The sequence below is a fragment of the Paramacrobiotus metropolitanus genome, unplaced genomic scaffold, assembly GCF_019649055.1.
Source record: "Paramacrobiotus metropolitanus isolate TYO unplaced genomic scaffold, Prichtersi_v1.0 Parri_scaffold0000082, whole genome shotgun sequence".
Taxonomy (NCBI): domain Eukaryota; kingdom Metazoa; phylum Tardigrada; class Eutardigrada; order Parachela; family Macrobiotidae; genus Paramacrobiotus; species Paramacrobiotus metropolitanus.
This window is the reverse complement of record NW_026570302.1, coordinates 444,401-459,570: the sequence shown is the minus strand read 5'-3', so window position 1 is coordinate 459,570 and position 15,170 is coordinate 444,401. Positions and strand designations below refer to the sequence as shown.

The following is a 15,170-nucleotide window of genomic DNA, read 5'->3' as shown; positions in this document are numbered from 1 at the left end:
TCTTTTTTTTACGTAAACGGAAAACCTTTTTTTTCCGACAGGTGCCTTATTAAACTTTATTTAACCAAAATTATAGCGCATTCGCCTCGTGCTCGTAGTCTAGGCACTGGCAAATGCCCTGCTGCTCGCCCTCGGCTCAAAACAAGAATGCTTGATCACCCCGAAAATATTTTTAGCTTTTTAACAGTCTTTTAACAGTCTTTTTAACAGTTTAACTGTGAGTATCGCTCGCATTAGCATAATACATGTAGTTTCTTGTGTCGATTATCGGGTCCAGTGTCATTCTGAATCCGTTACTGCTAGCCATGGCCGCGTTCAGTTCATCAGCAGTAGGTATTTCGAAATTGTTCCAAGACAATCTAGGCTCCAGTAGAAAAAGTCCCAGTTCCAGTCGGACAGCTTCCGTCCTGCCGAAGAAATACAGTGGCTTACAGATCAATCCATGCTAATTTTAAAAACCGAAGAAGATTCGCACTTACATTTTGCTAGTAAGAAGTCCATCAGTGCACGATTTCAACGTCACATTAAGGATGGCGTCGTCGATGATAACGGTGTTGATTGTGTTGAAGGCTTTTATGACTGTGTTCATTATATTCTGCCTTTGGTAATTGTTAGACTGAAATAAGACAAACTCTGTACGCTATATCCAACAAGCATTAAGCAAAAACACTATACGAGAAACTAAAAAACGTTTATCGAACATTAGACCGCTTGACTCTAAAATAAATTTGATAGTAAACTGACGTAAACTTCAAGCACGGACCTTTGCTCGACTACCGGGGTGCAAGCGCGCACAAATTTTTACATGCCATCCGACGAATTTTGAAAATTTATATACTCTAATGATATATTAGTATTTTTATAGTGAATACGTTCGCATTACACACTGTAATCAACCTACGCAAACTCCTTTTGTAATGGCGAAAGCATCGCTGCCGGCCGGCACCACGTTCACAACCATGGTGCGGCTCGTGTTAGGGCAGGAATAAAAATCAATATGGCGACAGGTGCTCAGGTTCCGCATCTCGTTGTAGGTGTACAGAGATTGCCGCTTTCCAGAGAGAGCAAATCTTGATATGAGGCGTATAGGATATCACGGCGCAGTCCGGAGATTATTTGTTGGATGCGTTCGAATAAAGGCAGAGCGGCATTCATTAGGAAAGCACCGGGAGGGGTGGAAGTGGTCACATGCACCGACAGCACCATTTCACCGGCATCCGGAGGCGCGGAAACCATGAGAGCGCTGACCGTAAATGTGATTTCATTGGCTACCGATGCGGTGGTATTACTTTCTGCAATACATTACCAACTTTTTACAGACTGTAGTGTTTTACAGCTGCGTCTAAACTTTAATAATTCTTAACTGAATGATAATACGAGTATACTTGCTACATAAATACCTTTTAATTTCTGCTGAAGTGCCCGTTCTGCGAGTTTAGCAACGGCGACCCAATAGCGCGGCGTGACGAACTCTGGCATCATGAAATTAAGCGGATAAAACGTTGAATAGGGATCAATCCGGTAGCGGTCGCCATGCAAAAACATCAGTTTGACCCCGGTTAATCCGTTTTCCTTAATCTTCGTGAAGGGATAGGGACCCTGATAGGCTTTGTTGTTGACAGTAATTATGAAGGCGACAGCCAGGTCATTATTGCTACAAAAAAATTGTCACCGAAAGAAATTTGTTGATTGTAAAAATTCTTAGATACTCGTATATATCTGTAGGTGGTTTATATTAGGGTTATTAAAGTTCGATTGAGGCTCAGTAAGTTATTACGAGTAGTTCATTGTGCGAAAACAGTTTCTCGCACTTAACGAAAACCGGGCTGAACACCTGCATGCTAACAAAACCAACAGTTGACGTAGTAAATTGATCACCTTCCCTGATAGATCCTTGATCATTGACACTGAAAGGCATACTCCTACCACGAATCGATTTATTTTTGGAAAAAAGCGAAAACAGATCTTCAAAAATTGGAGAGTATTCATAAACAAATCTCATTCCTTTCAAAAATTTCGGCACACTACCAAACAAGATATTACTAAGTTACCGAAAACAAACATGAAAATTTAAACAATTTAAAAATACTGCAAATGCCGCAGCTCTGCAGAGATCGAGACAAATTTAATATTACTGTTTAGCAAACTGCAGTAGATATTGATTATATGGAACTATTATAATTATGGAAATTAATGAAATTAGTAATTTTATTGGTTGGTTTCGCTGCGTCCTTACTATAAGCGGTATAATCTGTATGCCGGCTGATCGTGCACTATCGCCATGTACGGATAACCGAACTTAATATCGATTTGGTCGGTGCTCGTTCCGTTGTCTCCAGATGATGCGCATTGTGAAGAATTCAGAAAACCCAGCAAATAATCCCGTAGGAGCGCTGGAGCCTCGACGGGAGACATAATTTTGTGAACCTGCATCAACGCGGAAACATTGCGGATAGCCAGCGTGTAGCCGTGGAATACCGGTCCAATGTACGACAGACTCGTATAGGCTGACCAACCACGGTCGGGTGAGTATTGGTTGACTCCGGCAGCAGCAGCTGCTTTTTCCAAGTAATCTTGCATCTCTTCCAGGCTGAGTGGTACAATCGCCGGTAGCATCTTGGTACCGTTGCTTGTACGGTTCAGAACGCTGTCGTCCAGGGCCAGGGCAAAGACTACCGAGATAAGTGGCTGCCTGTACATAATAATATGGCCAAAAACATGTTAGGTTGTGCGATAGGATCTAGCTCGACAGTTTCATAAGTAATCGCATAATCGAGTTATTCCTTACTGCAAGTTTTTAGATTTTTATTGCAACCACTGAGCAAATGCACAGAAAGAAATCATAGGGCAACTGGCATTTCAACTGCTTGATATTCCTAAATCCTTCCGAAAATAAGCAATGTAACGAGAATTTAACTTGTTAAACAAACTGCCAAAATTTCATTGACCAGAAAATCACTGTTCTGGTGTATCCTGGTTCAAATACGAGTGCATTACCCAGATGCTGAAAACCAGTAGTGCTCCACCCAGTCCGTAATAACGACACGTACGGCCGATGTAGAATAATTGGCGCTTTCTGTAGAACATGCAATGCTCATTTAATTGGATTGATATACGTAATACATCTCCCTCCGTTTGTTAAATTCGAAAAAATCTAAAGAATCAATGAAAACCTCCAAAAATTACAAATTCTGTTCACTCTAGCTAACAGATTAGGCAGTCTTGAATGATAAATACAGCCCCATCAAAAAAGGGATTACATATCTACGGAATTTCTCCGTTCCCAGGAATCGGCAGCGATTGTGAAGCAATCTGAAAAATTGTTGTTTATTAATTAACTGACCTATTTGGGGTTTCCACATATCGTTGAGTTGTTGCTCCACTGACTCTGGTGTGGGACGGCGCATAAAACTGATTTCCTCCTGGATGTCCAGTAAGAAAATTTCATACATGCCCAGAGTGCCGGTGAAGTTGACCAAGGGTCGCAAATCCGGTAGCACTGCGAACATATGCCGGCTGTAGGATGTGTCAATCATGCGACGGTCGCGCGGCTGGTCAGCCCGCTGCCATCCGGATGTCTCCGTGCTATCTGATTCGCTGCATAATGCCGCATCAGCAGCGTGTTCATATGCTGCCCGATGGCGAATCACAGGTTGTGCTAAAAATAGAGAAGACTCACTTGTTAAATATCTAAACGATGATAAAGCGGCTTTTCTGTAAAGGCGTATATTTTCTGGATCAATGCATTATTAAGAATTTATGGCACGGTATTATGCAATTGTACCGGACGATTGTTCTGCACCGTCATCATATCCCTGAACAGGACTGTTCGCGCTGTTCACCAGTGCTGCATTACTGCCCCCTTCGAAGCCAATAATTAAAGCACAACATGTTACTATTAGGCACATCATTTTTTTATTTCTTAATTATCTAATAAATATTATGAAATGAAATCCTAAAACGTGAAAATAACGACAGTTTAATTCCGCTCGTGAGGCCGATGTTAACAGCTATTTTTATATGTATGTAGAGGAATGTAAAACGAAAGGTTGGTCATAAAATCTAATCAAGGGCATCGTAACATCCACAAGTTTGTTCTCAATAATATTATTGCCATTCACATTTAGCTGTGGCAGACATTTGATAAATGATAAGAAATTTCATCAGTTTCATTTGCACCCTTTTGCCATAAAGCAAGAGGATTTCTTGAAATTTGGCATGGACGTGTATTTGATTTTTCTCACAAGCCATCCCAAACCCAGAACACTATGAGTTCATAGCTGGAATACGGTGTATTTACTCAGCATTCCGCTTAGCGTTTGTGTCATAAAGCTGGAAAAATAAGAAAAACGGATTTAATATCTAACCACAATTACTCAACATCTGGTTTATTTTTCAGTCCAAGCCGGTCACATTAATTAAGTTCGGTAACAGAGTAAACCACTGAGTGCATGTACAATTAAGAAAGACAAGTAATGTTTGCGCATTTAAATAAGGAACAATCCCAACAGAAATTGGAACTAGTGGTGGGGATACTGAATAGCTGCAGAAACGAAAACCACATTTCGTAGTTTTTCGAAAGTTGTACGATTACGGTGACAGGCTTGGGGATATTTCACTGCGAATGTTGCTTCCGTTAGCGGTTAGCGTAACAGCTTCTTGTGTCGATTATCGAGTCAAGCATCATTTTAAATCCATTACTACAAAGTAGTAACAGCCGCGTTCAGTTCGACAACGGTAGGCAATTCAAAGTTGATCCCAGACTTCTCGGCACAAGAAGGAGTCAAGTTCAGCGAGCACAGAAGCTGATGATAAGAGGTGCATAAGCACGGGGCAAGCGGCAAGAAGAGCGGAAAGCGCATAGCGAGATAACGGGAGCAAGAATTAATTGGCAGGATTCCGACCAACCTGCAGCAAGTCCAATTTTAAGATGTTTCTGACCATGAGATACGGGCGGTAAGATGTGAAAAAATTAGGATTCTGATCTTCATTAACACATCTACCAACAAGCAGTAGAGAAAGGCGCCTGGTTTCAGGTTTGTGTCAACCAAAGGCCGAACATAATGAACATGGCCATACACATGTTCAGCGCGACTTAGTAACCATTGTCATCGACGACCCCGTTACTAGTGTGACGCTACGATCATGCAGAGATTAACAAGACGCACGTCATGTCACGTACGTGCGTAATACCGGCATCCGGACCCTACTGTAGGAAAATAACTAACGGCGGGTGGTCTATACGGGAGCTCAGCCGGTCGACTGCCGCGATAGTTGTATGCGTGACATCTTGAGCACATCCCAGTAAAACAAGGCTGCCGAAAATGTTCAACACGTCGGCGCGACCGAACCTAGAAAGTACACAATGGTCTACTGCGGCCCGTTATCCGCTGCCGATTTTTGTTAGTGACTATTGTACGGTGTCTCGTGCACTACATGATCCTATTTATTCATTTGCTTGCAATTTTTTCATGCGTTTCCGGCAAACCCCGTCATTTCCAGCCGTTTAGATGTGTGGCGAATGGAAACGATCGAAACTCCTACGACTTACGTTATTTACCGACCTTCTAGAAACTTTACCCCAGAATGTCTTCAAGAAGGAAAACTTTTCTGACCAGAAGTTAAGGTTTAAAATTCTAGAGCGCTTTCAAAACTAATTTCCAAATTAAATCAGCTGTTTTGTAATGTTTAATCTGCCCAAATGCTCTGTCCGTTATCCAAATGCTTTGTCCGTTTAAAAAACTTCCGCGCGTGTGACTGGCATAAATATGGTACTTACAGAAGTTACAGGTCAGCCTGATTGCCTGATTGCAAAAGTTGATACAACCGGTAGTTGGTCAGCCTGATTGCAAAAGTTGATACAACTTTTGTAACTTTCCCAGCGATGATTCTTTTGATAAAGATTGCCCATCGCCAAATACACTTCCGCATTCCAAACGCCACGATAGCGCTGGATTATCAAAGTCAGTTGTTGCTGTTTTTTAGGCATATTATTTTTTATTTTATGATTTATTATATGAGAACAAAAAATGCGCTCTCTATTGAGAGTACTTTGCTTGGTAGCCATCACGCTTGGTGATGGTAGTTGTGCACTGTTAACGAGCAGCGCTGCGCGTGGTGTTGATAACGCTGCAAACCGCCAATCTGGTAAACAAGCACTGGATGAAACAACATTTAACAAATATCGCAGCCGAAGCCCATAGCAGTTGTGTACCGAACAAAATTAAATCTCTCCGGTTTCAGTGCCACCCGTGATTCGCCACCGGACACCGTACACCGGCGCAACAGATCCGGCATTATGCAGCGTATCACGAAGTGCATCCGAGATCCATTCTGCTGACCAGCCGCGCGACAGTCGCATGATCGACACATACTACAGCCGGCATATGTCGGCGGTGCTGCCGGATATGCGTCCGCTGGTCAACTTTACCGGTACACTGGGCATGTATGAGATTTTCATAGTGAATCTCAAGGATCGGCCTGTGCAATCCCTGGACCGAAATAAATTTTGGAGCAACACCTCAACGAGATGTGGAAGCCGCAAATAGGTTAATAAAATTAATAATGACAGCAAAAACTGCTGATTGCCATTTGTGAAGCTTAAAGATTCGTGTGAAATGATCGAGTAAAAGATGTAGTGTACAAGAGTAGAAGAGTAGAAGATGTATTAACTTTTTGAACTGCAGAAAAAGCCAATTATTCCACATCCTCCGTTCGTGTCGTCATTACGGATTGTGTGGAAAATTACTGGTTTACCTCAACCGGGTAATATCACAGGTTGCGGTTATAATAGCTTGCTCAAAAGCGCAAATAAAGGAATATGGCATCACTACGAAGAAATAGTGGTGGTTTAATTATTATTCTTCAATGTTTAACAACTGTAAGCGGTTTCTCAGGCAGGTGTGCCTTCTACAGCTGTTTTTCGAATGGTCATATTCTTATTAATGGGAACCGGCTTGTAGATTCAGGCTAGCTTGCAGAGCCGGCATTTTGTTGTACAGAACGGTTCGTTACGTACATGGCTAACTTTCTTTACCGTTTGGCGTTGCAGGGATGCTCTTATCTCGATCGTCTTTGCCCTGACCCTGGATGACAGTATCCTCAACCGTACTATTAACGGTACAATGCTACCGGCGATTGAGCCGCTAAGCCTGGACCAAATGAAAGATAAAACTGACGGTCAGATAGCCAACGTGCACATTGGACCGGTTTTCCGCGGCTACACGCTGATTATTCGCAATGCCAACGTATCGTGGCTATTTTCTTTGGAATCAAGTGAATACAATACTTCCAAGGTTCTAGCGCCGGTACGCGATTATTTATTGGCGTTTCTCCGTTCTTCGTCGTGCACATCGTCCAGGGACAACGGAGGAGCCAGTGCCCAACAAATTGATATTCAGTTTGGCTATCCGTATCCGGCGGTGGTGCGTGATATGAAGGCCTCTAGATACTATCAGCTCTAGTAAGGATAAATAAGGATAAAGCAGCACACAAAATTTCCTTTATGTGATGGAATTACTGTAAACACAATTCCAATTACTGCAAAAATGCGTGATATTTATTGTATGTTACTTATTCAACATTATAATATTTCCCAGTTCAATTTCGGTTTCTAAAATTTCTCAAGCTCAGTTTGGGTTCCGTTTTCGGTTTCTGTGTACACAGTTCATAAAGTTTACGTACATGACACCGCCGGTTATCAGTCTGATACATTTTAGTGGCAACGACATTGCTGTGGCGTTCGTAATTACCGTCAACAATAAAACGTACCAAGGACCGTTTCCGTTCAAAACTATCAACGGCAATGGACTGGCGGGAGTGAAGCTTATATTTGCACACGGTGACCAGTACCGGATTGATCCCATCCCAACACTGTTCTGGGCTTACCTTATGGGATCGCAATTTGCAACGCCCCGCTATTGGACACCAACGGCAGATTACATAAAAAAAGCCCTTCAACAACCGCTTAACGGTATTGACATCTTCTTGTCATAAAATTATTTGGCATGTAATAAATGACCAGCTGTAATAAGCGTGGGAGAAATTAGTGCTGCATCCCGTAATCGGCTTTTTATGACAATATCGTCAAAAGACTTCAAATCGATCTCAAATAAGAACGTTAAAAAGGATACTATTCTTGAACTGTACAAGTACCCAGAGACCAGAGTTATTTGCTGTCCGCAGCAGACAGCACAGCCGACGCTTTGAGAGCCAGCAAGATCTCCTTCTCGGTCAACGCGTTGATGATGGAACCACCTCCGTATTGCACTGACACCATACAGCTTGCTGTGTCCTTGCATGCCGAAACCAGCAATCCAAACGGGGCTTTCCTGCTTAATGCCGCTCTGCCGTTGTTTGCCGGCATCCAACGGATCCTTTATGGCAGTCAGCTCCGCGATGAAATTAATCACCAGCTTGTATCCTCCATTGTCCCCAGAAAGCGTCTCTACACCGACGCCGAGATGCTGGATTTGGACCGATGTAAAAATGCTGATTTCTACACTTGTCCTAACAGCAAACGTTCGCTGGTAGTGAGCGTAGTGCCGATCAATACGGATCATTTCGTCGTCAGCAAAGACATTTGTGTATGTTGTTCTCTTCTAAAGATTTGTCGATAAATTCTACTCTAATACCTCTGCTACAACAATTGAAAACTTTCTTGCAGGCCAATGAATACCAACGGTATAAATTTCTGAACGCAGTCGTGTATGCCTTCAACAAAGTTAACACCGTCGTCATAAACGATGCTATCTTGAACGTGACCTTAACAACCTGCACCGATGGGCTTCTCACTAGTCGAATGTAATTAAAAGCTTTCAAGCGTTGTTAATAAAACCCTATCTTGAACTTTCTCGTCGTCTTCAGGTACGAAGCCGTCCGACTGGAATTTGGATTGTTCTTGGAAGAGCCAAAATTGTCGTGGAGCATCTTCGAGATGCCAACCGATGCCGAACTGGACGCGGCCTTCTATCCCATCAGATTTAAAGTTGCACGTGATCCAATCATTGACACTAGTAGTTATTATGACAGCCTAAACAGTACGCTGACCAAAGGATAAATCTTCCGACGCGTAAACTTTAAATTTATGGTCTGGTTTTCTTTTCTGGAGGGTTGATGACTCCCGTAAGTTGTGCAGAGAAACGTGTCAGTTGCACTCATACCGTAATTACCGGTGCAATAAATACGATTATACGCGTAATGTTGACTCACAACGTCGTCAGTAATCGTAGAGGTTTGCCCTTGCGTGCCCACACGAGACGCTGAAGAACGTACTCGTATATGTGTATCTTAATGTCTATCATCGCGCGTGGCCATCTTGACGGACACGACTGTTCGGTAGCTTCCGCCGAGCGAACCGAGGCAGTGTCTCTAACAAAGGAGGTACAAAATCTCGTATCGTACAGATACAGAAGTGAGAGAGGTAGTAAGCTGACTTAACTGGAAAACTGTTATTACCAGCAAGATCTGACAATGAGCGTTGCCCAAAGCACACGCATCTAATTTTTGGGAGGACAAAGATGCCGGGAGAACAGAAAACTGATCAGCTATGTGTGACCGTTTATGAGCAGAGATACTGCCCAGCAGCAATCCACATTCCACGTGCAAAGGTCCGCCTCTACTCTGAGTGGCTAAAGGGGAAATCGCTACAAGTGTCCTACAGCTGGTCAATTCAATTCCGGTTGTCAGCTTGCCATGCACCATTTGGACATGCGGTTTTAAAATACTTTTTCGAGTATTTTTTGTTTGTTTTCCCGACGACGGAAATGTAGTCATGTTTCACAAACGGATACGTTCCTTAATGTTGTTAATGGAAATTTCTTAAAGAAAATTGTTTTTTATGGACCGATTTGTCATGGTTTTGGTTTTTGTTCCTGAAGCACAGTAATCATACTTTACACAATCGAGCTTTACTTGGCGGAATGGAAAGTCCAGTTTCAGCAAGGACACTGTGTTCTTTAGTTTCCGAAACCATACAGCGTGTTTCATTCGCTAAAGTTCTTCTGCATAATACCATCATTAATCAAATCACATACCGGTAAATGCAATTTGCATTTTTGTCCCATCTGGAAAATTAAATTACTGTCAGCTCTATCATCAGTATGTTACCACTGATTGCATTCACCAGTGCACCGGTAATTTATTTCCGCCGCTCCCCGCTTAGCGCTAAATACTCGCTTAATACTCTGCAACTGCATCGTTTTACAAAGCCATCAAAACGTCGGCGGAAACCTGTTTTGTGTGCAACGTGAATGATGCGCAACTATGAGCCGTCTTAATACCCGACACATTAAAGCCACTTACATAATCCGACGATGATTAATGTTGTAACAGCAGGCAGCATGCATACAGTATTGCGGAGGCTGACTGGCTTTTCTAGCCCGACATGATTGTTTTGCCATGTTGACTTTGTGGGAAAAATCAGTAGCAGACGCTGCGGCGCGCGGTGAAAGTCGGTGCGGAGGGAAACAGTTCGGTCGGAGTTTTTACCTGTCATAAACGCTTTTCTGGGTTAGTCGCATGAAAACTGAGTACTTCGTTCAAAGGATGGCGCTTCCCGACAAATACACTCACCGGTTCGTATATAACATTTTTTTACTTTGTATAGTATGTCAACAACTTGTTTAGAAAAGATACAACTAACGCATTCTGATTCCCTTTTAGGCACCTGTATTTCTTCCATAAAGTTTGGGGTAAGGAGTAGTTTTGTTAGACGTTTTGAAGGAAGACACGTTTAGGCTGATGTTTTCTATAGATCTGGATCACGATGGGTGGTTGAGCGCGGAGGATTTTGATAATACAGCGGAAACACTCTCGGTACTGCAGCGTCACGGGAAATGGGAGGAAGATGTTGTGGAACGGTGGAAGCAATACCTGCGTGGGTGGTGGGATATCTTGGTGTCGGAGACACGCCCCATCGCCCTATCGACACCGGGGTTCGTTTCCGGCCCCGTGGAACATCGACGCACATCCAGCCCGGTAAAAGTTACCTATTTTCTTACGCTAACAGTTGTGCGTTACTTTCATTACCGCCCAATATTAGTGTCAATTAACTACTTGCATTTTTTGGGTGTGTGTTTGTTTCGTCAGGCTCAGGCCAGTTTCACACCATACTTCTTAATTGAATACAGTATACTGAGTTGGTTAAAAACGATTCCCCGTGCGGTTTTCAGTTCATATACCAACATTTTTGCTGCATTGTATAAACTTGTAATAAAATGACTATATTTTCATAAAAGTGCAATGTTAGCTGCTTGTTCATTGGTCCATTTTTAGCGCGGCTTCACCGACAGTTCATCCGTGGCGACCAATGACGACGAGGGCGTACGGGTGTCCTTTGAAGACTGGATGCGCTTTCTGAATAAAGTCAGCATCTTATCGGACAACTACGACCAACTACCGGACTTTCTTCGAGCCTACGCTAATCTTCTGTTTGTCCGCATGGACAGCAACAGTACGTTCAAACGCTTCTTTACAGTACTACTTGACGATCATATTGCTCTTGAATTAATTGCTTTTACAGAAGACGGACTGATCTGCGTCAAAGATTACCGGTAAATCTTGATTGATCGGCTAGTGAAAGTACTTGAAATTAAGTTTATTACCGGTATTCACTGCAGAATGTACCTGGCGCAGAGCAATATGGATATTATGCGTGCCAACGACTGCTTCGCCTTTATGCTAACGGTAAGCTTATAAAAAACGTGAATTATATTCTTATGTGTGAAATAATTTCCCAATATTTTAAGCAAAGTATATTATTAAGGAATTCTGGATTTCGTGAACAGAGTCAAGACATCCGCAACGAAAGCATCCTTACACGACAGCGCTTCGACGAGCTCTTCTTCGAATACTGGACCAACCGTGACCCCAACTGTTACGGGCAGTATCTACTAGGTCCGTATGATTCCGTGCCCTTTGACCAGCTGCTGCGCATGAGTACACCGTCCAACCGCGGCTACGCTCAGAAGGCACCCGCAGCTGTACCGATACACGCGCCGGCACGTCGCCCCGTGTACGCCACCGACCGGTTAATTTAGGTTAAGTTCTGGTGCCAATTTTGCAGTAAATTTTCCGCTGCATAATGATATTATATTTTACAGTTCGAAACTGATGTCGAATAATGATGATACCTACTTCGATGTTCTCAGTTTTGAAAAAATAGCTTTTTATTCTAAACGTTAACAAGTTCGATTTTAGTTGTACTAATTCTAGTTAAAAAGGCACATTTGGTGATGCATACAGATTATGCTACAGATTAAGCATAACATAATTATGGTTTAATTGCATGAGTATTAAAAAACATCAAAATTAGTGATACACTGAAATAATAATCATAATGTTAAAAAATTCAACGAGGATAAGAAAAACGGTGAAATAATCGTACAGAAAAATTTGCGAACAAAAATAATAAACTTGGCTTATTTGCCTGTCAGCAACTGGTGATAATGGTCCAGTTTCTCTTTAGGCAAATAATCATAGATGCCGCAAATATATCGGCCTGGCGAATTAGGATTTTTGCTGGTCCAAAAGTCGTACATAAGCTCGTAATACCGGTCACTGCTCAAAGTGCCCTTTTTCTTTTCAGCTTCCTGTATGAAAACGTACGACATTAAATTAGTGCTGAATTTCTGGTAATTATTTCGACTGATATCAGTTGCCAGGTATATTTATTACTACCACGCGTTTTGCAAGATACTGCTACTTATGTAAAATAAATAATAATTTTCTCATCAATAAAATTAATAAAAAATATGTTAACAAAAAATTTACCGTAAGCATGGAATCGAATGCCGCATCCGCTCGTCTCAGATCTCCGTTGGATGACGCTAGCAACATGCGGTAATCGCGGATATCAAACATTCCGTCTTCTGCAAGTTTTCAACCAGTTACAATATGACTTTTTGATGATACAATTTGATAATTGTATTATCAAAAGTTTGGGAAGTTATTTTGACTTACTGTTAAAATCGATGTATGTGAAGGAGATCTGTAAAGCGACCGAAAACACAGTTTATGCGCCATATTCGAAATTAAAAAATGGGGATAAATAATACATAATATCATCACCAGTCCGGCGAGGCGTGCGACTAGATGACAACACTATCGTACCTTGAGGTACATTTTGAGGAAATCAGGTAGTTCGGTATGGGATTTCGTCGTCTGGGCTAAATTGTTGAAGAAGGCCAGCCATTCCTCGAAAGTGATGGATTTGTCCTAAAGTTATTATTATTTTACTGAAGGTAAACTATTCTAGTATGAATATTTTATAAGGTATGCATCTTCAGTGATTTGAAATTATGCTATGCAAAAATAATAAATTTAAGTCTTAATTTTGCATGTGTACAGCGCGTAGCCGCAAACTGTGATTAACGACAAAAATATACAAGTGTGAAGCAATTACGTTACGGACATTTTCACATATTACTATTTTATAATATGGCAGACGGTATTGTACACACTTGATTAGCGTCAGCGGCGCCGGTAAAATTGGACCACCATCCGCCCACAATTTGTCGCCATCGATCCACGACATCTTTTTCGAATTTTCCTGCCACCAAAATATCACGTCACGACAGTTTTTATAATGCTATATGTATTTATATAAGTCTTCGTAGAGAACTTTATATGTAAAAGTATGTACATGCATACAGTTCTGTTTGCAATTTCCTGATCTGAAAATATATGAGTATAATATACGAGTAATATAATAACATCAAACACACTAACAGCAACTACAAGTACGTACATATACTTGTACAAGTACGTACATATACGATAAATAAAGTACAGTACTGTAATGTGATAGACGAAAGTCATATTAAAATTTTTAAACAAAATTACAGTGTTATTAATACTGCGGTACAAAAGCACAGTACAAGTTGTGCGGGTCATAAAAAGCCCCTACAATGCAAAAATAAGGCACAATTTATTTAGAAATATATCTAGGGCAGTATTCGTTTTTTATAATACGAATACTGCCCTACGGTTTCAAATATTATTGTCAAAATAATAAATTACTGCTAATGTAAATCTTCACTTACCATGTCTTTGATAGACCGCAAACCTTTGGGCTAACAGATCAAAATCCTCGGAACTGAGCTAGAAAGAGTTTAGATTCTCAATGTTTCGCCTTTGTCTCTTTAGCATGACTTGTGTAATTTTATTAAGCACTTTTTACACTTTTAAAAACCTACCACGCCATCGCAGTCCACATCTAAAAATAGAAAAAGACAGCATAGACATAATAATCAAACTGCTGAAATTGTGCGGGTCGTGACCTCTTTAATTCGAGCATCTACCGTCAACCTACATTACAATCTGCAAAATATTTAAATTCTTTGGAAATTAGAAGCAGTTTTGTCAATTTTCGTATGCACAGGGTAATGTGGATACATGTTAAATCATCCAATTATTGGCTAACGACAATTATACAGCTGCCGAAATTTAAAAATGGTTCAGATAGCGAAAATTGTGAGCGCTTAAAATTTTAAAATGATAAAACTAAAGAATTAGCCCAATGCAGGTCAACATAATAATTTTTCACATTTTTAGTAGTGCATAAATGAGTATTTAAATGGAATAAAATCTAATGAGCAGTGCGCACGCTGTCTGTACTGGAAAATGATTTGAAAATTTTATCAATGAAAAATTAATAGGAAACCATGGCAGCTTAATAACTTACCCCACTGCTTCAGAAAAATAAACAAATGTTTGTGACGGAAGAAATTATCGTCTGCCATATTGAATGGGGAGATACTGATGAAAAATTAGTAGTAGCCAAATAAAACACGGTATTAGTAATCCCCAAAAATAATTCCGCAAGTTATTAGCATGAAAACAGACGGAATTTCCTCTGCCTTTACCCAGTATATAATTATCTAGACCAAACAGCAAATATGCAGCATTTAAATAGCGACTGTGTGTCTGCACGTTTAAAAGCGGTGAAGATACTTCGGCTGACGCGGGAGGATGATTTCTGCGGCGGTGTTGACCGCTCTGAATGTTGTTTGTCGCCGTGGTGGTATGCTATAAATACCGGCTGACTAATATAACGCCGCTACCGTAAAATAACTAATACTCATACGGAATATTTTTATATACAAGTATCGTGCTCATCGGTCAACTGGCCGACATTCTTCCGGCTAATTTATGCAGCTCACTCATCTGAT

General features: G+C 41.2%; 4 protein-coding genes across 5 annotated transcripts; 2 read left to right on the top strand and 2 right to left on the bottom strand.

The window, feature by feature from the left end:
• Window positions 1-127: 127 nt before the first annotated feature.
• On the bottom strand, window positions 128-3,946 carry LOC129595792 (uncharacterized). The gene is made up of 8 exons (XM_055492902.1): window positions 3,785-3,946; window positions 3,344-3,658; window positions 2,998-3,076; window positions 2,237-2,692; window positions 1,401-1,654; window positions 902-1,292; window positions 480-616; window positions 128-407 (listed from the first exon to the last, which is right to left on the bottom strand). Exons 1-6 carry the CDS (start codon window positions 3,909-3,911, stop codon window positions 1,012-1,014), a joined length of 1,512 nt encoding a protein of 503 aa, XP_055348877.1. The 5' UTR covers window positions 3,912-3,946; the 3' UTR covers window positions 128-407; window positions 480-616; window positions 902-1,011.
• Window positions 3,947-5,926: 1,980 nt separating this feature from the next.
• LOC129595772 (uncharacterized) lies at window positions 5,927-9,190 on the top strand. Of its 2 annotated transcripts, none has more exons than XM_055492878.1 (8): window positions 5,927-6,147; window positions 6,244-6,548; window positions 6,687-6,765; window positions 7,052-7,462; window positions 7,719-7,972; window positions 8,188-8,585; window positions 8,666-8,802; window positions 8,866-9,190. In XM_055492878.1, the coding sequence occupies exons 2-8, from the start codon at window positions 6,530-6,532 to the stop codon at window positions 9,056-9,058; spliced, it is 1,491 nt and encodes a 496-aa protein (XP_055348853.1). In that variant the 5' UTR covers window positions 5,927-6,147; window positions 6,244-6,529; the 3' UTR covers window positions 9,059-9,190. The 2 variants fall into 2 exon arrangements, with proteins under 2 accessions (XP_055348853.1, XP_055348852.1); XM_055492877.1 differs by having other exon boundaries at window positions 8,185-8,585.
• A 1,218-nt stretch (window positions 9,191-10,408) lies between these two features.
• On the top strand, window positions 10,409-12,296 carry LOC129595736 (uncharacterized). The gene is made up of 7 exons (XM_055492824.1): window positions 10,409-10,574; window positions 10,663-10,691; window positions 10,754-10,977; window positions 11,275-11,452; window positions 11,522-11,552; window positions 11,619-11,685; window positions 11,787-12,296. Exons 1-7 carry the CDS (start codon window positions 10,519-10,521, stop codon window positions 12,036-12,038), a joined length of 837 nt encoding a protein of 278 aa, XP_055348799.1. The 5' UTR covers window positions 10,409-10,518; the 3' UTR covers window positions 12,039-12,296.
• On the bottom strand, window positions 12,168-15,004 carry LOC129595737 (calexcitin-1-like). The gene is made up of 8 exons (XM_055492825.1): window positions 14,684-15,004; window positions 14,196-14,215; window positions 14,043-14,100; window positions 13,461-13,549; window positions 13,111-13,215; window positions 12,961-12,988; window positions 12,772-12,869; window positions 12,168-12,590 (listed from the first exon to the last, which is right to left on the bottom strand). The coding sequence occupies exons 1-8, from the start codon at window positions 14,739-14,741 to the stop codon at window positions 12,420-12,422; spliced, it is 627 nt and encodes a 208-aa protein (XP_055348800.1). The 5' UTR covers window positions 14,742-15,004; the 3' UTR covers window positions 12,168-12,419.
• Window positions 15,005-15,170: the final 166 nt, after the last annotated feature.